Here is a 27,576-nt window from a genome sequence, read left to right on the forward strand (position 1 = left end):
TCATCCTGACGTTACGTATTCTTCAACATCCGTACGTAAATCTGAACGTACGTAAGTATTGCACGTGCATTATATCAGAAGTGTGCGTAGACTCAGACTACAGCTTTCATTAGAATTAAAAACAATGATATAAAAATAATAAATAATAAAAAAATATGGGTTAAATTTTTTTTTAAATAGTCCCCTTCTTTGTTTAATGTCTCAATTACACTTTGAAATTAAAACATAGAATGAATAAACATTTTGAAGTAAATACAAAAAAAGAATTAATAAATCACTCAATTTATAAATGCATTTAACCCCTTTATTAAATTATTTTTATTAGATAATTTACCCTTTTTAAATATGTGTATCTGTACATATACTGTATATGTATACTGTATGTAATTATCTATCGATCTTCGCTTAATCTTGTGCAGGATTTTGGGGGGCTGGAGCCAATCCCACTTCAAGGGCGAGGGCAGGATACACGCCGGACCGGTCACCAGTCCATCAAGGTAACCCCTGTGCCATCGCACAACCTTATATATACAATTGGTTGGTTGGTTGGTTGGTTGGTTGGTTGGTTAGTTAGTGACCCTAAATTGTCATTAGATGACATAACTGTCCCAGCTTATAATAGACACAAAACAAAATACTACAGTCCCACTGAACCTTCCTTTGACATTATTTTGTGTAAAGTACTAAAAACAGAAATGTTTGACTATAAGGGGCAAGCACCCTAAACTTTAGTTTGTAACATTTAAGTATATAAAGATGGTATAGAGTTTGTATTGTATAATGTATAGGGGTTTTGTGCCTCATATAAACAAGAAGATGTAATTCTATGTTTGAATCAAACTGTGAGATGCAATTTTTACAATATAACCCATTTTGACCAAATTTGGACAATATACCATTAAAGCTTTTTTGAGCTTCTCCTTTAACAAGAAAATGCTCTCATGTAGACCTCATATAGTGTTTTTATTATGAATTTTGTAATGTTTTCTGACAGTTAGTTACAATAACAGTAAGTCGGCATAATCCATGTTGTCATTGTATCAATAATTACAGTTAATCTTCCAATAGTAACATAGTAATAATATAAGTTCTTCATCAATGCAATGTTTATTCCTTCTTAACATCACACTCAAAAACAACAGGCTTTTATTTACTGACAGCTTTAGCACTGCACATTGATAGGCTACACAGACGAACAGCAAGAGACACAGAGGGAGAGTGAGGGTGAGGTGAAGGGAAAAGGCAGGGGGAGGGGAAGGTGAGGAGAAGCACACAGTTGCACATTCATTGAACCAAAAATACCAGATGGAGTGAAAAGAAAATAGAAAAACAAATAATAAAAAAATAGTATAATTTTGTAATGGGGAAACAAATTTACCTGGAAGTGCGAAAGATGCAAATAGTGAAACGTGTTTAGGTATCACAACAATGTGCCCTCCTTTTTCTGTGATTCAGATATTGACAAGTTCTTAAATTACAACAATATTACACACAAATTAAGAGACACTCATCAAGCCATGAATTATCATCCTTATCACTACTACTATTATTATTATTATTGTTATACTGGTTTCTTATGCTGTAAAGGTGACTGCTCGAATGGAAAAAAAACATAAATTATAATCAGCTACCTCTCAAAATGTGCAGAAAAAGAGAAAGGGTGGCTGCAATAATAATAGTAATAACAATAATATTGTAATAGTCATCATTGTATGTACAGAAAATTCATTACAATCAATACAATCAAAACTGCCCAAGCTGAGCGGACATTCTGAAACAGCAGGGGTAGCATTATGAAGTGTGTGTATGTGTGTTTGTGTGTGTTTGCATGTGACATCCCGTAGTTACTGTAGGAGCAGTGTGCAGTGAGGGAAACAGTTCAGTGAGAGTCATTTAGAGACATTCCAGCAGTCACCATGTGGAGGGGGTCAGACCTCACGTTACACCAGTTTTATTGTACACGGTGATGCTTTTGTATTTTGTAGCACAAGCCGAAACTCTGCAAACACTCCGGTATGAAGCAGAAACCACAGCGATGTGCATGCACTGAACACCCGTGCTCTTTATTCGTGGAGTATTGCAGAAGTAGCGGCTTGTGCGGCGGATGAGGTGAATCGTTGATCAGTCCTTGAATCTTATTCATCAGCTCCAGACAGAATACAGCCGAAGCACTGAAGGCTCACAATACAAAAAGGAAAACACCTGCAAGTATAAGTCAGATTATAGGGTTTGTGACTGAGTGACCATAATGTCTGACCTCACTGACTTCACTCTTTGTTTAAAAGTGGTGAAGGAATGTGCCAAGAGAGGATGCAAAGAGTGAGAAAAGAGCTTGTGCACAGACTTGGCAAGTCAGTCTGATGAATAGGTTCAGAGATGAGTTGGGATCAAGGCGAGTGTCATTGCCTACAGATCTGCCCAAGGCCTGCGTGTTGCAAATTTTTCCAGTTTACATTTGAGACAGAGTTCATCTGTGTTCAATAACAAAAGATATAATACAATCATTTTTCATTTTCTTTAAACAAAATCTCATTCGATCGGTGTTACACTATACAAACACATGACCATTTTGTGATTTAGAACTGGTGCACCACACATCATTTTTAGTGGGGTTTAGTCAGGTGGTTAATTTACATTACCTGTATACATTGTGCCATCAAACATTTAGGTGGAGAATAGCAGTCCCTCGTTGGAGAAAGGAAAATTATGGCGCAGAGTATTGAGAGTATTACGGTGACCGTGTTGTGCATCGTGTTTGTAAGCATACATTCCTTATACTAGTGGTGTCAGCAGAAGTTGATATTAAAAGTGTCGGAGTGTGTGACTGGTGAGCTGATTTGTGGTTTCCATGAGAACTGGTGCACTGATACATGTGGATCAGTAGCGGCGGGCATTTGCGTCTCTGCCCTCTTTCTTGATGATGATTCGCTGGTCGTCGCTGGCATCGTCAGGTGACTCCGCAACCTCTTCATCCTCCTCCCCCTCCCCTTCTGTGTCGGCAGAAATACCCATGCGAGACTCGTAGGACTGCGGGAGAGCAAGGACATGTCGGTTAGGAAAAAAAACCAACCAAAAAACCAACATGAGCAAACAGGACACAGTCTTTTTGTGTTGATCACATAAATCATGATTACCTCCATGGGATTTACGATGATGGTGAGCGCAGAGTCATCCCATTGGCTGCTGCCCTCCTTAGCTCCGCCTCTGGAGCCTTCTCCTCGACGATGGATGGAACGAATTCGAAAAACACCCAGAATCACCATGACAACCAGAAAACCAACGCATACCATTATGATGACAGTGGCTGCTCCAGGCACCACTGTAATAAAGCACAGAAAAACAAAAATGCAGATTTAAATGAAATGTCTTTTTATTTTCAAAAACTCTCAAACATTTTTCATCTTTGTTTACACCCGATGTAGCGTTTCACATGGCCTTAAAGGTACAGTACGTAATATCAGTTGTCAAAAGCAACTTAAAAATAATAATTATTAGTGGCATAGCAACTACTGAAGTTAAGCAAACCAGTCAGCCACAGCGAATCAGTCTCCTAATTCCACTTTTCACAACAAGGTGGTGCAGTGAGTTACACTTCAACTACTGTTGAAAGCCCCTCCCCAAAACAGGAAGTGAGTAAGATGCTCTTAGAAGCAAATATTTGCCAAAACTCCAAAGAGTAGTGACTCACTACAGCCCCTCAATGTCCACAGGTGGTATTACTTAAATCATATTTACTGAACCTTTAATCCACAGTAATTTACTGTGTATTGCAGTTGGTTGTAAAAGGCCTGCTGCTGTAAATACCCCACTTGTTCTCAACAATTCTTAGCTAAAAATAGTCACCAAGAAACATTTTTAATCCGTTGTAGTTAAGCTTTTTACATTAGACAGTATAGTTCTGAGCTGTTTAAAAAAAAAAGAAAATCATCTTCTCGAGGCCTTGAGGTTAACAGTCAACACCAAAATCTTTAAACATACTTTGTTTTTGTGAAATTCTCTCCTATGCCTCTTAGCATCCAGAAGAAAGAAACTCATCAATACACACTGTGACTCTGCACTCTGGTTCACAGGCTGCAGACCATCCCTGTTTGAACATTCAGGTAGCTTCTCCAAATTTACTAATCCTATGTCCTTTTGGATATTCCAGGAATGAAGATGAGAGAGGTGTAGCAGTTTCTTGCACTCACTCCACATCAAACACAGAATTCAACTAAATTTTCTTGTGATTACTTTCAGAGGTCTGCATGTCCAGGCAGCACCTCAGAGAACTACTGCAGCCTTTTATCCCCGCTAGGCCTTTTGATTAGTGATTCTTGAAGTCCGTTGCTCCAGGATTTTATCTAAAAGAGGCCATGCCTTTGAAGTTGCTGCAACAAATAGTTTGAAAGCTCTCACTTTAAATTAAACATGTCTGCCGACCGCGGATTACTTAAAAGAAAGGCACGTATGAAGTACCTGTTGCTGAGCGTTAGTTATTCTCACCTTGATCTCAATTGCTTCTTATAAACATAGTTCAGCTCCAGCTCATGTTTTTAAATTGAATCACTTTGGGAAATATATTTGGTAGCTAAATTAAAGCATTTTTGTGTATTTCGTCAAAACAGAAAGGTCACCTGAGTTGCGGTGTGGATTGGGTAGGGTGTGTCCACTCAGCTCCCCAGCATGGTGGGACGGATGGAGGAACTGTTGCTGGGAGGCCAGTAAGTGGGACGGGTGATATAAACTGTCCAAGGAATGGAGGAAGTTCACCTACAGGAAATGAAAACCAAGAAGTAAGACATACCTTTGTGGCTACACTGTCTTGCATGTTTACAGCAATCATGGTTCTTTTAATAATAGCAAATAAGAATGTATAACTAATATAACTGTAATAATATAAAAGGTCTGATGTCTGGCATTGATACGTTTGTCTTTCACAAAGGTCAATAACAAGCTATAAGGATGAGAGTAATAAATCAACACACCTCCAGAGTCAGCTCGTTGCTGGTGTACCTGCCGTTCATCTCCGAGCAGGACAGGCGGAACCGCCTCTCAAAGCGGGCCGAGCCTTTGGCCAGGCGGTACCGGACCGAGCGAAGGACGTCTTCATAAACAGAGATAGATTCAGCACCTGGTGGAGATAAAAACAAAAAGGGAACAAATAGAAAGAAGAGGTCAGTATTAAGACTATAAATGTTCATTTTAATGTTAACAATGCACACGAGAATATTGCAGTGGTATTTTTCATTGACGAGGGCCGGATCAACAGCTCTAACAATGTATGAAGGCATGAAAACAATGGAAGACATTTATCAATTGTGCAGAGTCTTGCGAAGAAAATGTTTTCAATTCATGTGCTTATGATATTTATCCTCTTTAGACTGGAAAATTGCGTGTAAGATCTGTCCTTTAAGCAATCTGGGCTAGAATTGCCAGAGTCATAGTGATGAATGCGTGACTTCAGGTTTCTGCTGCCTTTCCTGAATAAAACAGGCAGAAAAAAATTCTCTCACTATAATTCTACTTGCATGCTGACAATTCCAGATGAGGAGTTCAGTGACCTATATAAAAATGTCTTCATACGCAGCTGTACCTGTGATGGCGATGTAAGCAGTGGTGTTGATGATTTCGAGTCCCCTCTCTCGCACAACGTCCATGTCTACCAGCAGCTCCTCCCTGTCCGGGTTCAGCTCCTCGCCGAGTGGTTGGACCTCGCAGCCGTCCAAAGTGTGAGCCACAGCATCGGACATCAGAGCTGAGAGGCCATTTGAACACAATCACAAATAATGATGCCACTGTTGCTGCCATGTAGATTCAAATCTAAAGAAGAGTAGTGAAGATTGTGCAAGCATTGGCTCACCTCCACCCTCCATCCCCTGTGCAGCTGTGTTCACAGCGTGAGACAGGGAACAGACGATGCGGAGCTCTGGGAAGAGGGGGACGCCACGGGATCCTTCAAATTCAGGAGCAGGACGGGCCAGATGAGGACCGACGCCGGACAGAGAGATCTGGGGGGCGTCTGGCTGGAGGACCACCAGGTAGCCCTCCAGCTGTTTGAGGGACAGACAGCTCTCCTCGTTGAAACATCTAGACAAGAAACAGAGACAAAACTTTTATTGGGGGTGATCCACAGACAAACTCAGTTATGTGCCTACATGTGTATGGTTTTTATTATTGCTATTTTGACTCAAGTCTATTGAAGGCGCCTCATTTACTTTTTCATTACATTCATAATAATCATATTCTCCAGTCAGTCCATTGAAATGACTTTTAAAACAAATTAAAATTAAAGATGTGCTGACGCCTGAAAATCAACATGTTGACCTGAACTTGGTGCTTTTGAGGGACTATGAGGGGAGGGCATTCCTGGTCCTCAAGTGAGGCAGTCCTGCATGTTTTCAATGCTCCCCTGCTCCAACACACCTGAATTTAATGAATGTATCATGATGAAGCTCTGTAGGAAAGCCTGATGATGAGCCAGTTATTACTATGAGGTGTGTTGAAGTGGGGGCACATTGAAACCGTGCTGGAATGCAGCCCTCGAGGACCAAGATTGTAGATCACTCCTGCACCTGATGCTAATTACCTGACTTTGTATTCAGTACCACCATGTGGTTGATTTATTAATTTTTTTTAAATAACACTGCAAGTCTTGGATTGATGCCAAAAATTTGCCTCACACATTAAGTGTCCTCCACCCCCACAGGTGAGCTTCATCGTTGCGGCGCTGTAACACAGTCAGCACTGTTTCAATGAAGTTCCTCTTCCTCAGAACAACATGCCGCCTCCTTTACACACAGTGCAGCTTGTTTGCCGGCAGTTCAGTGTGAGCGTAACCTCATTTTCAGACCTTGCTGTGGACCTCTCTACAGCAAAGTCCTTGTCCTGGAACCATATCTCTTATTAAAATACAGCCCACCTCCATTTTTAGAAGGTTGCTGAGCGCGGCACATTCAGCGAAGAGGCCGTCCAGCTCTACTGTGATTAAAATGGATGCAGCATCATTTCGTTTGGCTCAAAACTCGCGATGCAGTTGAAAATGTTCAGAGCTGGTTCGACAGCATCAGTGTCACTGATTCATTGTGAAAAGGGAGAAATCTCCTTGAAAATCTTCGTGGATGAATGGCTGTGTTGAAATGTTTTGACGCTTTTTCAAATCTTACTTTGGAGTGGTGATGGGATGTAATTCAAAACACCCTAAAGTGCATCTTTCCTGTCTACATAGCGTCTTCTGACAATATTTGATGTATTTTTTATCTGCAAATAAGAAATCATTTAAAAAAGTTGAAAGTTTGTGCGAAAATCCAGTGGATGCCGACTCTTGCAACATGACCCGGGGCAATTTATCGCAATTTCTCCTTCTCTACACGCACAGTGTACTGCCTCACAACAAGTTGAAAGCATCATTCAAATCAACCGAGCTCAACCTTTTCTTTGTATAAAGAGTCACAATCAAGTCAGATTCAAGATTTGTCTGGTGAGGTTAAAAAGCTTCACTACACTCCCATCAAAGATGTGGGAAACGCATCCTAACATTGCAAACTAACAGAGAGAGAGTTCATATTTCATGTTTCTCTTCACTGGCTTCCTAAATAGCATTTAAACTTCTTTCATTAATGTACAAAGCTCCTTGCTACTAGGCCACGTTATGGCTTGAAAAGCTGTTAGTCACACATTATCCAATCAGAACACTTTCTTCTCTGTCTTATGCTTATTGGGGATTCCTACAGTTTCTTAAAGTAGAATTTGAGGAAGAGCTTTCAGATCTCAGTCTTTTCTCTTTATGAAGCAGCTTGAGGTTCAGTTAAGGAAGCTAACACAGTACCTGTGTATTACTATTTCTTAGCTCCATTGCTGTAAGTTTAGACTGCTGAGTTTCTTTCTCTCTCAACTCAAATACATTCACATGTCGACAGCGCATATGAATACTGTATGTGTGTGTCAAGTCTGTGCTGAATCCTCCCTCTATTCTCTCTCCATGCCTTCCTGCAGGAACTCTGGCTGAGGAAATGGAAGTTTGCCATGTGCAATTCCTCCCTCCATCAAGTTTGCGGTTTGTTGATCAGCTTGCTCCCTGATGCCAGAATGTTTGTTGCTCTCTGTCTGATCCTTTTCTCTCTTACTATCCCATCCAACTTCACCCTGTTCAAGCGGAACGCTGGAAGCTCTGAATCTGGATCTGCTGCAGGCTTCTCACTTGTAATGGGGAGTTTCACTTTCTACCATTCACAATAATTGCTCATGTGGGATTGTCACATTTTATTCTATAATTTCTTTTAACGTGAAGTGCCATGAGATGGATGTAAATGGTGCTATATAAATAAAAGTGAAATGACTTGAAACAGAAGTGACTACTACACTAGCTACACTGTGAATTTGATCTTCACGCCTTTTACACAGCGCACTTATAAAACACTTTTGAAAGAATATTCATAAACACAATGTTATGATAAGTATTATTATTGTTATTTTTAGTAGTAGTAGTCGTAGAACAGATAGTACCATTGCTGGGATTTTTACGAAGCAGCACTGCAAACAGACTATGGCCTGTTCTTGTTTTCACATCAGCAGCATCGTGCCTGACTGCTCTACTCTGCATCCACTGCAGCATTTTGTCTGTCCGGTTCTGTTTCTGTCGTGATCGTGCACCTTTAGTCTGTTGTAAATCTGAAACAAGCAAATGTCAAACCACAACTGCCTTGCTGTTACAAATCTAATTCTACTGCCAGAAAGGAAGAGCAAATCAGTCTCTTAACATATATTCATTCATCTGCAGTAAAATTCTGCATCATATCTGAAAGGAGATTAAGCACCGTGTGTGTGTGTGTGTGTGTGTGTGTGTGTGTGTGTGTGTGTGTGTGTGTGTGTGTGTGTGTGTGTGTGTGTGTGTGTGTGTGTGTGTGTGTGTGTGTGTGTGTGTGTGTGTGTGTGTGTTATTTTTTCACTATCACAGTGAGCAGCTGCTTCTATCGGCCTCTCCAGAAGGGCCTGCTGTTCAGCCATCTGGGTAACTCCTGGCCTCAAATCAGTCTAATCTTCACACACGCAATAAAACACGTTGAAGTAAACCAAAAAAAAAAAAGAGAGAGAGAAAAAAAGCAAACAAATAATATGGTACACTTGAGCAAAACCCAAGAAAAAAAAAATCTGTCCATGACCTTGAATGTTTTGGGCTCTTAAAAGCAGCCACTGGCCGATAATCATTTAAACCTTATAAGCAGGCGACTAAAACAGCAGTCCCTAAGGACGGAATAGGAATATGAGCACCCGCTGAGAGTTTGATGAAACGTGATTTGTCGGTAGGCTGGTAGTTTGAGTGTGAATACACAACATACCACAAAGTATATGCACTAAACCGACTGTACTTCCCCGGGTGTATTAATATTTAATCAGCTAAAAGTGACTGCTAAAGCCAGAGAGGCAGTTCACAGTTGTTAAGCATAGCTGAGCACTGACCCGGAATCACAGTTTGTGCACTTTTTATTTCACAGCCAGGTGATTCAGCTCGATGATCGCTGAAGCAGTGTGAGAGGTTTTCTCTGGGACTGTGCAAAGCTGCACAGTGTTATTCTGAGGATACATAACCGCTGTATCAGAGCGTGCTGTTTGCATTTAATCCCTCTATTATTATGAGAATGCAAGTCAGTTTTTTTGTTTTTTTTATCAGTTTTTCAAATACCTGACATTTCTTTCTGTTTCTTCCAAACTGACAATGGCAAGTTAATGACAATCAGGTTCTGTAATAATAATGAAAAATGGCAGTTCCCGCATTTGATCAAAACAACATTTAACATTAATATCTAAAAACAAAAAAAGGAATTCTATGACATGCCTGGACATATGCACTGTGCCCATAAAACAAATGCAAGAAACAGTATGTCTATTTATAAACTAGGCCCAATGAAACTTGTGAGTTACAGGACTGTCTCAGAAAATTTGAATATTGTGATAAAGGTCTTTATTTTCTGTAATGCAATTAAAAAAACAAAAATGTCATACATTCTGGATTCATTACACATCAACTGAAATATTGCAAGCCTTTTATTATTTTAATATTGCTGATTATGGCATACAGCTTAAGAAAACTCAAATATCCTATCTCAAAAAATTTGAATATTTCCTCAGACCAAGTAAAAAAAAAATGATTTATAACAGCAAAACAAAATCAAACATTTGAAAATGTCAATTAATGCACTCAGTACTTGGTTGGGAACCCTTTTGCACGGATTACTGCATCAATGCGGCGTGGCATGGAAGCAATCAGCCTGTGGCATTGCTGAGGTGTTATGGAGGCCCAGGATGCTTCAATAGCGGCCTTTAGCTCATTTGCATTATTGTGTCTGGTGTCTTTCAGCTTCTTCTTCACAATACCCCACAAATTCTCTATGGGGTTCAGGTCAGGGGAGTTGGCAGGCCAATCGAGGACAGTAATGCCATGGTCAGTACACCAGTTACTGGTGGTTTTGGCACTGTGGGCAGGTGCCAGATCATGCTGGAAAATGAAATCATCATCTCCATAGAGCTTTTCAACAGATGGAAGCATGTAGTGCTCTAAAATCTCTTGGTACACAGCTGCATTGACTCTGGACTTGATGAAACACAGTGGACCAACACCAGCAGCTGACATGGCTCCCCAAACCATTGCTGACTGTGGGAACTTCACACTGGATTTCAAGCAACTTGGATTGTGCTCCTCTCCAGCCTTCCTCCAGACTCTAGCGCCTTGACTTCCAAATGAAATACAAAACTTGCTTTCATCTGAAAACAGGACTCTGGACCACTCTGCAACTGTCCAGTGCTTCTTTTCCATAGCCCAAGTCAGACGCTTCTTCCGTTGTCTTGAGTTCAGGAGTGGCTTGACCATGGGAATACGGCTATTGTAGCCCATTTCCCGGACACGTCTGTGAACAGTGGCTTTTGATACCTGGACTCCAGCTTCAGTCCACTGTCTTTGAAGCTCCCCCAAATTCTGGAAGCGGCTCTTCTTCACAATGCTGTTAAGGCTGCGGTCCTCTCTCTTGGTTGTGCAGCGTTTCCTGCCACATTTCCTCCTTCCAACAGACTTTTTGTGAATGTGCTTTGAAACTGCACTCTGTGAACAGCCTGCTCTTTTAGAAATTTCTTTTTGTGTCTTACCCTCCTGATGGAGGGTGTCAATGATGGTCCTCTGGACAGCAGTCAGGTCAGCAGTCTTCCCCATACTTGTGATTTAGTTTACTGAACCAAGCTGAGTGTTTTTAAAGGCTCAGGGAAACCCTTGCAAGTGTTTCGAGTTAATTAGACGATTCAAGTGATTAGTTAAATAGCCTGCTAGTATACTTTTTCATGATATTCTAATATTTTGAGATAGGATATATGAGTTCTCTTAAGCTGTATGCCATAATCAGCAATATTAAAATAATAAAAGGCTTGCAATATTTCAGTTGATGTGTAATGAATCCAGAATGTATGACATTTTTGTTTTTTTAATTGTATTACAGAAAATAAAGACCTTTATCACAATATTCAAATTTTCTGAGACAGTCCTGTATATTTAAAGTACCTCACATTTTTGCATAAAACATTATATTGAAAAACAGAAAAGCTCAATAGTGTATAAGGTGTGAAAATGTGATTTTCTTTTTAACATTTGGCCAAAATCCTGAGAGAAATAATTCTTTTACTCAACTTTTGGAGCAATAAATTCTTGATTAGTTGTAATTCACTTAGAATTTTTACTCTTTCAAAGACATTTTTATTATATATATTATGTTTATTTGAATTACTTTAGGAAAAATCACAAAATGAAAACAAGTAATTAGATGTTATTATATAATACAATAAAATAAAACTCAAACTAATTTCATTTGTGCTCTAAAAAAAAAAGGTAAAGGTGAAACTATAGAAAACAACCAATAATTAATTTTCTTGAATTTGATTTTTGAACAAGCCCAGCTTGACAATAAAAAAAGTATTTTGAACCGGTAGTTCTTTCGATCAAAGAAAACATTACTCAGTGCAAGGAATGTAAAAAAGAGATAAGATATTCCTGTTATCTCCTTCTTTGATATATTCTAATCTCTTTATAATTATCTCCTTCATCCTGCACCAGTTCTTATCACATCACAGCCGAGACAAGGTCCACGTTTGGTGAGTTCAATGTCAAATGAGTAAGCAGGCAGTGACACTTTGTTTGACTGCAGCAGAAAAGAACTCAGAAATGCTGTTTAAACAGTTCACACATGTATGATGAGCTTTCTGCAGTTGCAGTTTACATTTGTGGCGTCAATTACTCTCTTCCTGTGTCATCCTCTGCAGCGCCTGTCAGTTTCCTGCTCCTTACAAATGATGTTTAAACAGCACTCGGAGAGCAAATGTTTTGTTTCCAGTTATGCGCCATGTGAATCTAGTTAGTTGCCAAATTTCCCTTGCTGAAGATTTATAATTACAGTCTTGAAATTGCCTTACAACGTAGCCCTCTGTTTGTGAAATCACCGCCATTATCTGCAGTGACGTTCATGCACCATTGTGAAACGGCCTTTGTCCATCTGCGTGTTTACGTACCTGAGTGAGGTGGTGAGCTTCAGAGGGCGGACTCCGGGGGTAGCGAAGCGTAGAGAGTTTCTGTAGGTGACCTGCTGCACAGCGCGGTTAAAGCTCTCGATGTCGTCTCCCTCCAGCACCAACACAGACTGGCTGGGGTTCACATGCACCTGGGAGGTCAAAGGACAAATTCAGAAATGCAACTTCATGTGTGCATGAAAGCTCCACGTGTTTTTTTTTTGTTTTTTTTAACAATTCTGCCCTATACAAGTCCAACCATAACGTCCAAAAAGATAGGATCATGTGTAAAATATCGATGAGAATTGGACAATACCATATCAGATTGTAAAAATATGCCACAAAACCCATGTTTGAAAATATTCTGTTATTTGGAAATTGGCAGTGAGAGGTCTTAGGGAAAGGACACCACAAGACTAGCTAGAGGAACCTATTGTTACCTCTAAGATCAGTTTGCATAGGGTCAGTGACCTGACAGAATGAAATTTGCATTTTAGAGTAGAAAACCTTCAGATGTAATTGTGGGCATTATCAACTATTTGCAAAATTCTAAAAACTATCAAACAATTGAAAGGTTAAAACATCTTCAATGTGAAATAATCAAGACTTTGAAGATCTAATATCGTCACAATGCAGGCAACATAGAGAAAGCTCTGAAGGTCAACATTGGATGCTTGGGCTCTTCGGGCTTTCAGGCAGCACTTGTATTAAAAACAGGCCTGCTTTTCTAAAGGGGAACTAGTGCATGGGCACAAAACACTCCCAAAAACTGTTTTCTGTGAATGAAAAATCAACACAAACCACAAAAGTAAGTTGAACAATGTGGAGAAACAGACATTCGGACCCCCCCCCCAAAAAACCCCCAAAAAAACCAAAACAACAACAAAAATAAAAAAAACACCCTGAACCAAAGCTCATTCAAAATGGTCTGAGGCAAAAAGTAGTCACATGAATCTAAAAATATTTACAAACCACAGATGCTGTTGTCTGTGGGCTAGAGTTGAGAGGAAACACCCAGCTCCTCAGTGGCACACAGTATATGATATGCTTTTAAACTGCTTGTGGATTGAGTGGACAGCACATCCAAAAATACAGCATTAATGCTAAAAGTATTACAAGGTTTAGAATTGCATGATGAACAGATAATGTGTGTTTTGGGGAGTTCTTGGATGTTTTAGCAAAAAAACCTTTGCATCTCTCATGTACTGATTGTTATTAGAAGAAGAGGCGATGACAAGCAAGAATAAATATGGCTCCTGTCCCAACTATTTTTAAAAGTGTCACTGATATCAACTTGGCAATGTGGTAATACAACGAATTGGGGTTGGTATTGTCATGGGTTGATATTTTTTCATATAGGAGTATCATTAAATTGCCGGTAAAGAAATACAAACAATTTCAAGCATCAGGCTGCTGAAGACATGCAGCTGCATGGATTGATGATTAAATCTTGTATATAGAGAGAAACTACATTATGAATAGTGCAGCTGTTTTATAGTTGAGGATATTTGAGGTGGAAGTTAATAAATGCTGGCCTAAAACAGACTCTGATGACAGCTTGCCACGCTCTCAGGTGTTACCTTCATGCCAGAGCCCAATGTCTCCAGGTCTCCAAAGTCCAGTCCCTCCCTGCAGGCGTACAGACACTCGACCACACTGTGAGGCTCCACGCTGCCAGGACGCACCGTCACCCCAGACAGTAGTCCGTGGTAACCCCCCACGTACTTCACTAAAGTGTCAACACACAGTATCATTGCCTGTAGCCTCTAACATGCACATTAAAAATACACCAGAGTGACATAGCAAAACGGCAGACTGCACACCCTCACGCTGACAACAGTGTGAAACAAAGAGGTCACCTGAGTCTTTACCCTCTGGGATGGTGTTGTTTAGTATCTCCTTCTGCTTCTCCTCAGGCTCTGCAGGGGGAACCAGAGAGAGGGTCAAAGGAAAAGAGGAACACACAAAACGATAAGTTGCGCTGAGACGTGTCAATGTTGTGAGGTATAACGAGGGACTGAGATGAAATCGAAAGGAGCCAGAGATTGACAGCAACATATAAAATGTATACATAAATAAATAACAAGCCGACACAAGTGAGGAGAAAAGAAAATGCAGACAATCTTCAAAAATGCAGCATCTCCTCATTATCCAGCAGCAGCTGCCACGCAGGCAATAGTGGGACTTCCACAGCAGTGTGTGTGTGTGTGTGTGTGTGTCACTGATAATTGGCAGCCAGAGCTGCTTCCCATTTTAGCCAGCGGTTAGGGTGTAAGTGGCTGATAGCTGTCTGGCCCTTCTGTTGTTTTGCTGGCCTGAATAATTGATAAGTCAGTTATATTATTATCCCTCAAAGACAAAATGCCTCAACCAAATTATAAGTGAGTGAAAACAGTGAAGAGAAAGGCGTCACGCAAAGAGATGCCTCGCCGGTTTTTGTAACCTGCCGGAGACTGACGCCTTCATTCTCCGCTGATGTTTGATGTCAGTGACATTTTAGTGACTGAGGAGTGAAACGGAGGAGGCGAAGGAGCACGAGTGCGACTGGAAGCCTTTGTGTGCGTGAGAAAGGAAATCTGTCTTTAAGCTGGGGTGAAACGTGAAATGTGTCAGCTGCAGATCCACTGAGCAGAACTGTCAGAGTGTCTCACCCCAGCAGGCACCGATGAACATCCTCTGGCGGGGGACGGGGTTTGGGATGGCTCCGTTGTCATGAATGAGGGCGGGGTCGAAGGTCACGCCATCCACATAAAGGGTCACTGACGGGAACTGGACGCTGAGTGAAAGATGATGCCACTCGCTGTCGCACACCTGTTTGTCAGAGAAAACATGAAGGCAGATAAAAACGGAGCTCGAAAAACATTACACATCAACAATCATTACATCCTTGTCAAAAAAGCAAAATCCTGAAGTTTTTGATGTTTTCATTAAATTCATAAACTACCAGAAAGCACCGGCATGAACCTTTACATTAATATCCCAGTCGTGATGGAACTTGCGGGACTTCTGCAGTAAGAGCATCCAAGTCCACACAAGATGTTTCACACATTTGAAACATGAACTTCTCAGTACCATCAGAAACACACACCAACACTTAATAACTACCAGATATTGAAAGTTATTTTGAGGAAAAAAAAGGGTACAAAAACACAGTCTCGGCCCATTTTCTGAAATTCTCGAAGCCTAAAAATTAAAAGAATACAGTCGTATTTTGATCTCCTCTTACTAATTGTCGAGCCAAGTTTTCATCTGTTGCATGTGTGTTTTGACTTTTCACTGCTATTGTTGGTCTATGTTCTAACATCAGGTCTGAGAAGGCTTATTTTCCCCCCAGAGTCAGTCAGGTGAAAGACATTATAGAGTGTTTTCCTGGTCTTGGGCAGTTCTTTTCTGTCTGCCATTTCTTATTTTAGCTAGTTGAAAGAAAGATAAAGAAAGGAAGCATACTTCATTGGGGAGATCATTTATCTGCATTGAACTCCTACTATTCATATTTAACCTCAACTATACATGCGAGGAGCAGTCGTGCTTTATTTTATTTACACTCCTCTCATTCTTGGTCTGTGACTTTCCCTCTGATCAGCAGCTTCTTCCCTCCTCGTCCACACCTGAGTCTGGAAGGATGGATGGAATAAGCTCTACTTGATTGGACCTGATCTAAATGGCGCGTTTGAGTCCATCCATATCAGAGGGTATGACCAGTAGTGCACCGTTTCACTGATATACTATTTAATATTACATTAATTTTGTTCTTTATTTTAGGACCCATATTAACTTTATCTACTTTATCTGCAGTTGAGCTCCCAAGTTATGGGCCGTCCCCCTCCGAGGAGTCAGGAGATTAAAGCTGAGGGCTCGTTAGATGATTACTGGGTTTGGAAACAAGAAGAGCTAAAATCCTATTACATGAATTAGCATCCTCTCGGACGAAGTAGTTTTTTTTGGGGTGCAGATTTATTTATATTTAATTTATTTTGATATTATTTTAATAATTGAGCCTAACAAGCTGAAGCTCCAAAGAAAGTTACATCTGAGTGCAACAGAAATATATAAATACATACGCTTTGTTAAGTTGAGTGCACATTTGTTAAAGCTCTGTATACGGATGTGGTGAGGAAAACAATACCAGAATGAGAGTAAAAAAAAAAAAAAAAAAAAACGGGCCAGGAAAGAAGTAGTGAGGTAATAAGATAACGCGGTTCAGACAGGGGGGATTTAACAAATCTTCTGTGTATCAGCTCAGCATCCTGTAATCCATGGGACTTCAATCTGTCTGGGACCAGCGGCTTCACTCAAAAACAAAAAACACTTCAACGCTCACACACATACCGAAACCACATACATAATGACAGAAAAACTACAATATTTTAGGAATTGATGGACTAATTAACATGCAAAATGCATTGATTAAGAAAACTTGGAACGTGAGGATATTGTCTTTTATTCAGACTGAAGTCTGAAGGTTGCATCAAGTCATATCAGCCTATTTCAATGTAGATTTTTTTTTTTTCTCTCCCGTTTTTTATATGATAGATGCAACTCTGAGCAGGGGTCTGAAGTTTGGCTTCACACAGAAATAAAAACTAACCAAAAATTTGAATTCCTTCCATTTGAGCTTAATTTCAAGGTGGAAACGCAGAAAAAAAAAACCCATGTGAGCGAAAACATCAAAGCTGAGTGCTGCAGTTCCCCCAGTACCTGCTCCAGTTTCCACAGGAACTTGACGGGCCGTGCGGCTGAGACATCAGGCCAGTAGAAAAGAGAGAGGCGGCAGCCATGGACGGAGAGGGAGTAGTGGGAGAAGGAGTCATCTGTGGAGCAGGAGAGCAGAGGAACAGTCCTGTCAAACACTTTTTCATTTTCTCCTCATTTCCTCAGCGAATAACCACAGATATAACAATGTGAATTGGGTTCATTATAGATCTGAATCTCTGTGTCACTCTCCCACCGTTGCGGGAGATGCTGCGGTTAAGTGGTGCTGCGCCAGAGTCACATATCTGAGAATATTCACCCCATACACAATATTTTTCCAGGCACATTTACAGTATTTTACTTTCCCTTCTTTGTCCACTTGGCTGCACAAGCAGAGCAGCTGGAGGTTAAGTGCCTTTCTGAAGAGCACCTTGATGGTCGTTGTTGTAGCTATAAACTGTTTATTTTCTTTCATTCAAGCATCATTTTCCCTGCAGGTCGTGTTTTGAAATTACAGCCTTCGGCGTGTTAAATGACTCATAAGTGGGTGAGAAAGTGAAGAAGCCACAGTGATTTAACTTTTCTTATAAAACATTCCACTGTGTTCTGTTTGATTGCTTCACAGTTCATCAAAGTAAAGTGAAGTGAAGTAAAGGCCATGTCAGGGTCCTACCAATACCAGAATTTATCTTACCAATAATACATCAGAGAAACATCAGAGAAGCTGCGGGCGAGTAATTTACAAATTTGCAGATTGTAAGTCAACATGAAAAGAAACGAGCTATTTGTGGAGGACAATGCTTCAACCTGCACGGATGTTCTGAACATTCATAACGCTACTACCACCAATCGTGCTGGAGGAAAATATAAAAGCCGAGTCAATACAAGTGTAGGTGCTTGATGCATCTGAACACATATGTAATCTACAGGAAGCTCTGCCTCTGACAACGCACCATTCTTGACAGTGCTGCACACGATGGTCTCCTCCTCTTTGCGGTTTCCTCTGGTCTGAGTGGTCGCAGCCTGGATGTTGGCGCCTCCCCTTCGCATCCACAGCTGGAGGGTGAAGTGGTCGCCTGACAGCGCAGAGACCACCGAGTCGGGCACCACGGCGACGTGATTGGACCCGTTGAAGGAGAAGACGAGAGACGAATCGGAGGAGGGGAGAGTGGGCAGAGCTGAGGTCCAGTTGGCTGCAGGGGAAGGAGGTGGGAGGAGGTCGACTTCTCCTCGCACAGCACCTGGTGAATATTTTTTTTTTATGAAGAATATTGAACGGTAAAAGTTTGGACATCCACCAGGCCCTGTGTACTCAGGCATAAAACAGAACTCACCGCACAGTCGCCGCACAGATCTGTCAGAGTAGCTGTCTCTGTCACAGCCCTTCCCGATGTGACCGGTTTGGAGCTCTACGGTGGCCTGGATGTTCCACACCGTCTCTTCACAGGTTTCCAAATGCAGGCTGGGGAACAGGGGGATGCTGCCTGACCCCGGTGTGTACTCTACACGCTTGGTCCATCCTGAAAAATATTACACAAATGACATAAAGCAAGTGTTCCTATAAGTTATCATTCACATTTTATCTATTTTAACTTATCTATCTATCTATCTATCTATCTATCTATCTATCTATCTATCTATCTATCTATCTATCTATCTATCTATCTATCTATCTATCTATCTATCTATCTATCTATCTATCTATCTATCTATCTATCTATCTATCTATCTATCTATCTATCTATCTATCTATCTATCTATCTATCTATCTATCTATCTTTCTATCTATCTATCTATCTATCTATCTATCTATCTCTAAATCATTCATACAAAATATTTGTGATAATACCAATATGTCTGTGTCCATCTATGTCCTATTCATGTTTATACAACTTGTAGCTCAAAGCACAATAATGTAGCCAGGAACTTGCATAAATTCTATTACAAGTGTATAAAATTTTATTGCATAAGTTTAATGCTAAAATAAAACATTTAAACAAAGTGTCAGTAAGTTATGGCTGATTATTCTGCCTGAACTATCCAACCCAGAGAAAAGTGTGGTAGTGATATGTAAGGTCTATAAATATAAAGTTTTACTCATTTTAATCTTTGGAGCCATGTCTTCAAATTCTAAGTGATTCATTCAGGAGGCAGCGGCCCACACGCACACACGCACGCACACACGTACACACACACACACACACGCGCACGCACATACACACACACGCAGACTCAAACCAAAACGGGTGTCAACTGTAAGGAGAGGGGAAAAGGCGGAGCTGTGACATTGATTACCGATCCATCCGGGTTTGCAGGACGGCTTGACCGTGACAACGACCTGGGCGTCAGCCTGAGCTCGGTTCTTTCCACAATCGAAGGCGGTCACCCAGAAGGTGTGAACGCGCTGCCGCTTTGAATCCAAAGGCTCCGTGTTCTTAATGTTACCTTGGAGACGAGGAGCGAGAAAGAAAGATAGGAGGAGAAAATAATGAGACAAAGAATAACATGTAAAAAGAAAAAGAGGGTTAGTCATCAACAACAAGCTTGGGTAATCAATAGCCAAGCTCAAGGAGACTCATTGGGGAAGCTTATAATAGTGGACAGGTGCATTACCAGTACTCCCTTTGGTTTGTCCCACATTCAAAGGTCAAAAAGGAAAAAGCAAAAACAGTGGAACATAAACTGCACAGGCCAGGATAAAAACTGAAAGCTTTTCCTGTTCTTTTTTGTTTTTTTTGACGGGATGAAGGTAAATCAACAGTGAGTGTCTGTGATAGGCTGACATCTCCCTTCATGCCAGCTGACAAACAATAGGTAAGAAAGACGACGCAGTGACATGGTGAGATGAGCATTGGAGGAATAAAAGAGACAAGGCCTAGTGGGGGAATAAAGGAAATACACAATAAAGCTGACGGCATCCGAACAAGATTGGAACAAAAGGTCTCTGTGTGGCCGTACCACTCCAACACACACAAAAAAGGGAACCGCTCAAACTCTGCAAAACCCTCCAATTCTCGGCTGAATTCGCAGAGTCATACTAAAATCACGGCCTCCTCGACTACTGTGTCCCGTTACAAAACAGCCATAACTGACCTCACACCAACCAGTCAATGGGCACAACAATAATTTGTAACAGTTGTCCCTTTTCCATAAGAAGAATCTATGAACTGTACGAGGAGCCGTGTACAAAAGGAGGCTATATTAAACCCAACAGCTGTTGCAACGTTTGTGCAGAGACAGAACAATGATCCACCCACACAAAGTGTATTTTAAAATGTTTTGGTATCTACCTGGCAGGGGTATTCATCGCGTGCAAATCTTTCACTCTGTCGCAAAGCAGACATCAATATCTCAGCAGCATCTCATGTGTTTTTCATGTATTGAGAACATCCAGTGAGTTTAGCGCTTGAATACTGAGCAGAGTAATGAATTCAGCGTTTCTACGAGCAGCCGAGGCCGCGCACAACACTCAGAAACAAAGATAATTCGGGGACTCGCATGGTAAAATTGCTGAGTTTCTGAGAGCAACAAGGGCTCCGATTTAAAAGACGAAATTCATCTCACCGTCGTTGTCAATGGCGAAGGGCACATTGGGAGTGATGATGTCATAGAAGCAAATCTGGCTGTACTGCGGGGAGCAGTCGGCATCCAGAGCCTCCACACGTACGATTCGGTCAAAGAGACGTCCTTCTGGGACCGAGGCCTCATAGCGACGTTCGACAAACACAGGGGAGAACTCATTGACGTCGTTCACACGAACATGCACGGTGGCCCTGAGGGGAGGGGGAGCGGGAAGCCAAACACAAGCAGAGAGAGAGAGATTATTGGAACAACAGGAAATAATGAAGGCTGGTGGGCTTTGAAGGACCTAGTAAGTGAAGCTTCATATGGATAAAGTCATTATTGTCTGAAACATGCATTACTGACAAAAAGGGGAGGAAGGGGGTCTAACTTGTGGGATTTTTTGCTGTTGACTCCGTCGGGTCCCTCGCCGCAGTCGTAGGCCTGGATGGTGAAGCTGTGCTCTCGCTGGCTCTCGCAGTCCAGCGGCTCCTTGGACCGGACCAGACCCTCTCCGGTGGAGCGGTCCAGGACCACGGCTTCAAATTGGACCGTACCGGAACCCGAGGGGCCGTTATGAACCCGGAAGCCACAGATCTCACCTGAGAGAGGCAGGGGGATGGTGTGAGTTAGATCACACCACTAAGCAAGTTCCCACATATGAAAAGAACTAAATTTGGTGAATTGGACTTTCTATGACAAGAAAACTTCCCTCTCGCTTCAAAATGTTCCGGAGTAATTTTCAGGTGTGACAAATGCAGCTGCTGCCATTAACTGTGTTCCCTTAACCATGGACAATATTATCAACATAAATGACCTCCTATTATTTTGAAATCTAGAACTCCAGGCTGCAGAGATTAAAAATGTGCGTTTTTAACCTTCTGATTTGTACAAACATGAATTTCTAATTAATTTCTCTTCAGACTGATGAAACACTTTTAGCTGCAAAGTCCTAAACACCAGGCGGACTTACCTCAACAAAGTGATGAGTTCATCTTTACTTATTATCTTGAAGACATTATAAGCCTTTGTCACACACAGTAACCTTTTATGCCCGATATACCTCAAGTCAAACTACAGTCTGTTTTCTCCGGACTTAAAGCTTCACTGTTAAAATTGATCTTTTTAACTCTGTAATATCTTCTAATTTCTGACTGATAATTCGTTTTATAAGTTTAAGTTCAGCAATCTGTGCCTCTCATGGTTTTCATGTTTTTTGCTCTGCAGCAGTTTGCACATTGCATCTAAACATTTAAATTGAGTATCTTAGTGCTGCAATAGCTCTAATTCCATTCCCTACATTAATATCGTTTACATTTCAACTTAATCAGGCTACTATCTAGTTGAAACACATCCTGCATGAGATATGATGAGAATGGAAACATAATGCAGTGATGCACTGACACTAATTAAGGTAACGTCTACTTCATTAGACTAACTGTGAGGATTTACTGCAACATTCAGTAGACATCAGCCTATACCAGCGATCCTTACAGCAGAAATGTGCACACAGTTATGTGGATATTTCTTGAAGTGGTACTTTATGTCACCCAGGCAGTCATTATCAAAAACAGAATGAAACAGACTGCAGCTGTGACTGAAAATATATTAAATGGAAAAAAAAAACCTTGGAATAGCAATCAGGCCTGGCTGACATGAGTCAAAGGTTCATGCTCAAACAGCTAATTTCCACTTCTATCTTGACACGAGCCGGATAGATTTAAGGGACGCTCCTGAGTAATTCCCGTTGATCTTTCATCGTTTGACTGAATGTGGTTATTTCCAGGACTCCTGAGTGCAAACACTATATAACCTTATTTCATCAGGCTGCAGAGGCAGAGGACTGCTGACTGCTCCTGCGATGATGGGTTGAATTACACTCTGACGGTCTAAAAATAGTGGACTCTGTGACTGAATACATTCGCTTTAATATTTAGACAGCCTGTTGGGAAATATGGTTAGAAATGGCAGAGTTCTGATGGCTCCTAACTAAAAAATGAGTGCCACGATTACTAATGTCTCATCGTTCCGCCTGCAAAATCAATGCGAGATCATTTTTAATTTGGCTTTTCAGTTTCAGTAAAGACATGTGATCGGATGCTCTTTCAAGGAATAAGATGCTATTTCAACAATCTCTGTGCATTTCTTTCAAGGCCAACTTTATGCTCCTCCAATGTTCCGTCGTGCAGTTGGTGTTACCCGCATAGTGAAGTGGAGCATCTTTGTCGAGGGCAAAGAGAGGGGGGTTGAGCAGCACGGTGTTGTCGTTCTCCATGACAATCCCCTGGTACTCTGTCTCGATCCATGGCTTGTGCTTATTGGCTGAACCGCACAGAGAAGAGACCAAAGAGGCTTTGGGTTAAATGGAGCAATTAGGAGGGACCAATGTGTCTATTTTTAACACTCCGTTATGGGTGAGGACATGGGGGGAGGGGGGGGGGGGGGGGGGGGGGGGGGAGTGCATGAGCGGGGGTGAACAAAAAAAAAAATTACAGAATGTATGCAAATGCGCGACCCCAAAGACACAGTAACATTCACACTGAGATTTCGCCTCGTTCTCCACATCAGCCACCTTCGCTTGCTCATGTCAAGCACCACTCCGCACACACCTTCCTGGTTGGCAAAATAATCAAACCCAGTAAGATTTCTCCCTCTCGCACACATACTGAGAAATATATTACTCATATCAATCAGCTGAACGGGCCTGCCAATGGTTCCTCACAATAATGTGCCAGAAAACAGCAGTGTCAAAATCAAATGCCTGAGGTTTACTGTGAATTTAACCTTTAATTGCAAATTAATTATTCATCCTTGCACTGAATGTTCTTTGCTGAATGATCAAAGGCCAAGATAATGAGCCAGAAGGAGGATGATTTTACACCCCAGCAAAGAGAAAAAACAAAAGCCAGTGTCCTCTCTCTGTTGTCCTCAATCTCCCAGCGCAGAAGCCAGAGTTTCAGATCAGAATGAGGCGCAGGACTTTTGTGTGGAGACTGCTTTGTTGTCTTCACAGTGAATTTTCCAGTAAATCCGACTGGATCTAATTGTTTGCTATGTTGTCTACAAGAGCAAAATCAACAGAGAGAAAAATAGCTGCTGGATCTAAATGTGATCACAATTTCCTCGCGGATCCAGAACATCTCTTGGGGGAGGGAAGATTCTGAAGGGTTAAATGTGTGGCGGGTGGCCTAAAAGTTAAACCATGACGGATAAGATGATTCTTTCTTTTTGTAACATAGGGTGCATGTGACTTCTTTAGTTTTCAGTCGACATGATGTCAGGTTAGACGTGTCTCCCTCATTACATTGTTCTCTTTAACATCACTTATTCTACTGAATTCTAAAGAGCTTCACTGGAACAAAACAGGAACAATCCCACTTTATATTTTGTCACTCATCACATAGTGTAACATCGATCTAATCCCCAAGAAATATCTTCAATGTGAAAACAAGCACACAATAAGGCTAATCCTACGCCTCCTGATTATATCGCCCTCTGGGAATCAAGTCTTACAATAAAACTAACGCTACTGTGCTCCTGATATTTGAAGGGTCAGGCCTCTCACTTGAAGGGGAGTATAGTGTTTCACTTCTTAGTGTATAAAGCCGGCAGTATCAATCCAATGTGGGTAAATCATGAATGGTAATTGCTGGAAGTCAATTAAGAATGGATCAAGGGCTACAGTAGTTTAGATGCCTGCGCTCCAGTATTTCCTCCTCACACGACCTTAGGCCACTTAACATTGAACTTTGAAGCCAAACATTATATTTTATATTTCTAACCAGTACAACTCAAGATGCAGTTTTACTTCTGATATTGATTCCTTGTTACAAGCTTTTACTCCAAATATTTTCCCACTTTTGGAATTATTGTAATAAATAATAGGAAAAAGAAAAACATCTCTCTGTATATATTCAAATAACTCATTGTCTCAGCATTTATAAAATGTGAATATACCAAATACCACCTCATTGTTGAATGTCAGTCATGAGATTATCCTGCAGCCTCTAATGTTTGAAATTATTATACTTTACTTTCATAAAAATTATCAATTAGAAAATTTTAATATGAGATATCAGTCTTGATAAACTATTTACAGACACTTTTCAGATATTGTCTGGCTTTTTCTGGACCTGAAAGATATAAAATACTATTTGTTGTGGTCATTTTTCACTTAAAATCTAAACAAAACAAAAATAACAACAACACAACAAAAACAATTGTCTAATTCATCCACGTAAATATTTTACAACAAAAGTTGGGAAATTAGATTAATTTACAAAGCGGCATCAATAACACGGTTTTTAAAGAGCTTTGATAAGACATGACATAAAGAGCTAAATTTAAATCTCAGAATTGTTATTAAATCTTTGTTAAATGTTTGATGATTAAGAGCTCTGACCATGTTCACCATGCAGCTTTCAGTGCAAATTTAGTTTGAGACGGATGAAATATTAGATTCAACACTCAGCCTGAATCAAACATATTTATCCTAGCCTGCTGACAACATCTCTCCCTCCTCCTCCTCCTCCTCCTCCTCTATTTCCACAGTACTTGTGTGTGTCTCTTTTTTGGTCATTTATCTCCTGCCCTCTGTCCCCTCAGTTGATCTCCTCCCTCCCTCCGCTGCCCTGCTATATAGCATTAATCTGAGCATCAGGCCTGTGGATTACATTCGGGATTACAGATTGAGAAGCATCTCGTTCCATCTCTCTCTCTCTCTCTCTCTCTCTCTCTGTCTCTGTCTCTGTCGCTCTCTCTCTGTCTCTCCTGGCACACCTCCCCTCTCTGTCACTCTATCACTACACACACACACGCACACGCACACACACACACACACACACACACACACACACACACACACACACACACACACACACACACACACACACACACACACACACACACACACACACACACACACACACACACACAGAAATGCCCCAATATGCCACACTTTTCTTTTTCGTTTCTCCCTCGTGTCACCTGATCTCACATACCACCTCTCACTCTCTATCACCTTCCTCCTCCCCTCCTCCTCCTCCTCCTCCTCCTCCTCCTCCTCCCTCCTTATCAGCCTGCATCTTTTTCGGCACGTCCTCTCCTGTCTCGGCTCCTTCTCCTCTGTCTCTGTCTCTCTCTCTCTCTCTTCCCTACACTCTCTCTCTCCTGACACTCCATCTCCTCCAATCTCCTCGTCTTCTCCTGTGTCGCCGCTCTCCTCTACCTCCTGCTCTGACATTCACCCGCCACGCTGTTTGTTCCGTTCGCCTCCTCTCAGCATGATAATCATTGAAACAATGATGTTGAATCACAGTCGTGGTTATCAGGAATGATGAATCTGCCATGTACAGGGAAACAGATTCATCATCTCATCACAGTCACAGCACTGGAAAAACAGGCACATGCACGCTGGGTCACGGACAGCAAACACAAAAGCTTTTCTCTACATTTAGGTTCAAATGCTGCGTATGTGAGTGAGAATCTGGAGCTGTGTGTAATGCTGAAATAACTGAAAGTCATCAGGATAATTTCGTGACAAAGCAGCCATGGCCATGGATAAAAAAAACAACCCAAAAACCAAGATGTAGGTCTCCGTGCTCCCATGGCAATGTAAACCATAATACTTCACAAATAACAGTAAAAGGATGAGGAACTGACCTTTGTTGCCAGTGGCAACCGAAGTCAAGCAAAGGAGGAGAAAGGAGAGAAAATTCATTCTGTCCATCTGAGGGAGGAAAAGAGAGGAAAACGAGAGGGGGGGCAACAGGGTGGGGTGAGGAGAAGAGGGGGAAGAATACATGCATCAACAACTGATCAGCAGTGGAGGAAGACAGGTACAGTAACAAGACAGGAGCAGATCAGGCCTATCAGATGGTGCACACACGGGGCTTCACATCGCTGCTCGTGCAAGAGCATCAATATTCAAGTGTCATGCATGTAGCATCTGGAGACCTGCGCGTAAAGAGACACTATAGGATGGACTAAATTTGGAATTGCATGAATGAACCATAATAATTCAGATGCCGGAATGCTGATATTTGGCGTGTCTCCATATGAGACCGACATGCCTGTAGAGTAAGCACATACCGAGTCATGAGTGTGTCACTGGAAGAGGCTTTGCAAGCGGCTGTGTGGGTGTTATAGCGTGTTTTCATTCTGCCTGCTTCTCTTTTTTTTTTTTTTTTAAATTGTTATTCACTAGAATTGAGAAGGAATAAGTCCTTGGAGAGATCTCAGCTCTCATTGGCATATGAAACCTTTACATTTTTTTTTTTTTTTTTTTTTTGCCTTGCGTCAGTCCTTGATAGGCTACAGGACAACATACACTGAAAAATAACCCCAAAAAGAAATTAAAAAAAAGAGGAAGAAATACACAACATCTGTTCACAGGTTGCTCAAGCTGCACACACACACAAACACAAACACACTCTCACACACACACACACACACACACATTCAGGAACCAGGATCATGCTATGCGACAATCACCATTTACATTAGTTACTGACACACATTTCCCCCGTCCTGAGCTACATGGCTGCCCACAATCGTGACACTACGCGGGGGATAGACCGTCGCAGGGAGGTGAGGCTCGAGGAGACATGTCGATGTGACATTACCGTGGTGAACGTGGTGGTTCGGTGATGCTCCTGGTTTGGTACCCAGCCGCTACGCTCGCAGCATCCGCCTCTCACGCCCCTGCCGCTCGGCTCGGCTCGGACACAAACAGCAACCCCCCCTCCTCTTAAAAAAATAAAATAAATTATAAATAAAACGTCCGGGTGGGGAAAGAAGGAAGGA

At 41.4% G+C, this 27,576-nt stretch overlaps 1 protein-coding gene across 1 annotated transcript; it reads right to left on the minus strand.

Moving 5' to 3' along the window:
* Nucleotides 1–945: 945 nt before the first annotated feature.
* On the minus strand, nt 946–27,545 carry clstn3 (calsyntenin 3). The gene is made up of 19 exons (XM_080470668.1): nt 27,396–27,545; nt 26,434–26,500; nt 22,972–23,094; nt 21,164–21,374; nt 20,776–20,984; nt 19,507–19,656; nt 18,546–18,731; nt 18,165–18,452; nt 17,218–17,330; nt 15,171–15,330; nt 14,379–14,438; nt 14,100–14,248; nt 12,523–12,671; nt 5,840–6,066; nt 5,573–5,734; nt 4,965–5,110; nt 4,614–4,749; nt 3,135–3,319; nt 946–3,027 (listed from the first exon to the last, which is right to left on the minus strand). Exons 2-19 carry the CDS (start codon nt 26,498–26,500, stop codon nt 2,878–2,880), a joined length of 2,871 nt encoding a protein of 956 aa, XP_080326794.1. The 5' UTR covers nt 27,396–27,545; the 3' UTR covers nt 946–2,877.
* Between the last annotated feature and the right edge of the window lie 31 nt (nt 27,546–27,576).

Source organism: Lipophrys pholis (assembly GCF_963383615.2).
Source record: "Lipophrys pholis genome assembly, chromosome: 9".
Taxonomy (NCBI): Eukaryota; Metazoa; Chordata; class Actinopteri; order Blenniiformes; family Blenniidae; genus Lipophrys; species Lipophrys pholis.

Coding starts and splice junctions, on each gene's coding strand:
- clstn3 (XM_080470668.1), bottom strand. CDS start 26,500: ATGGACAGAATGAATTTTCTCTCCTTTCTCCTCCTTTGCTTGACTTCG. Junction 18,732..19,506: donor CTGCAAACCCGGATGGATCG/GTAATCAATGTC, acceptor AATATTTTTCAG/GATGGACCAAGCGTGTAGAG. Junction 14,439..15,170: donor GTTCATCGGTGCCTGCTGGG/GTGAGACACTCT, acceptor TTCCCCCTGCAG/AGCCTGAGGAGAAGCAGAAG.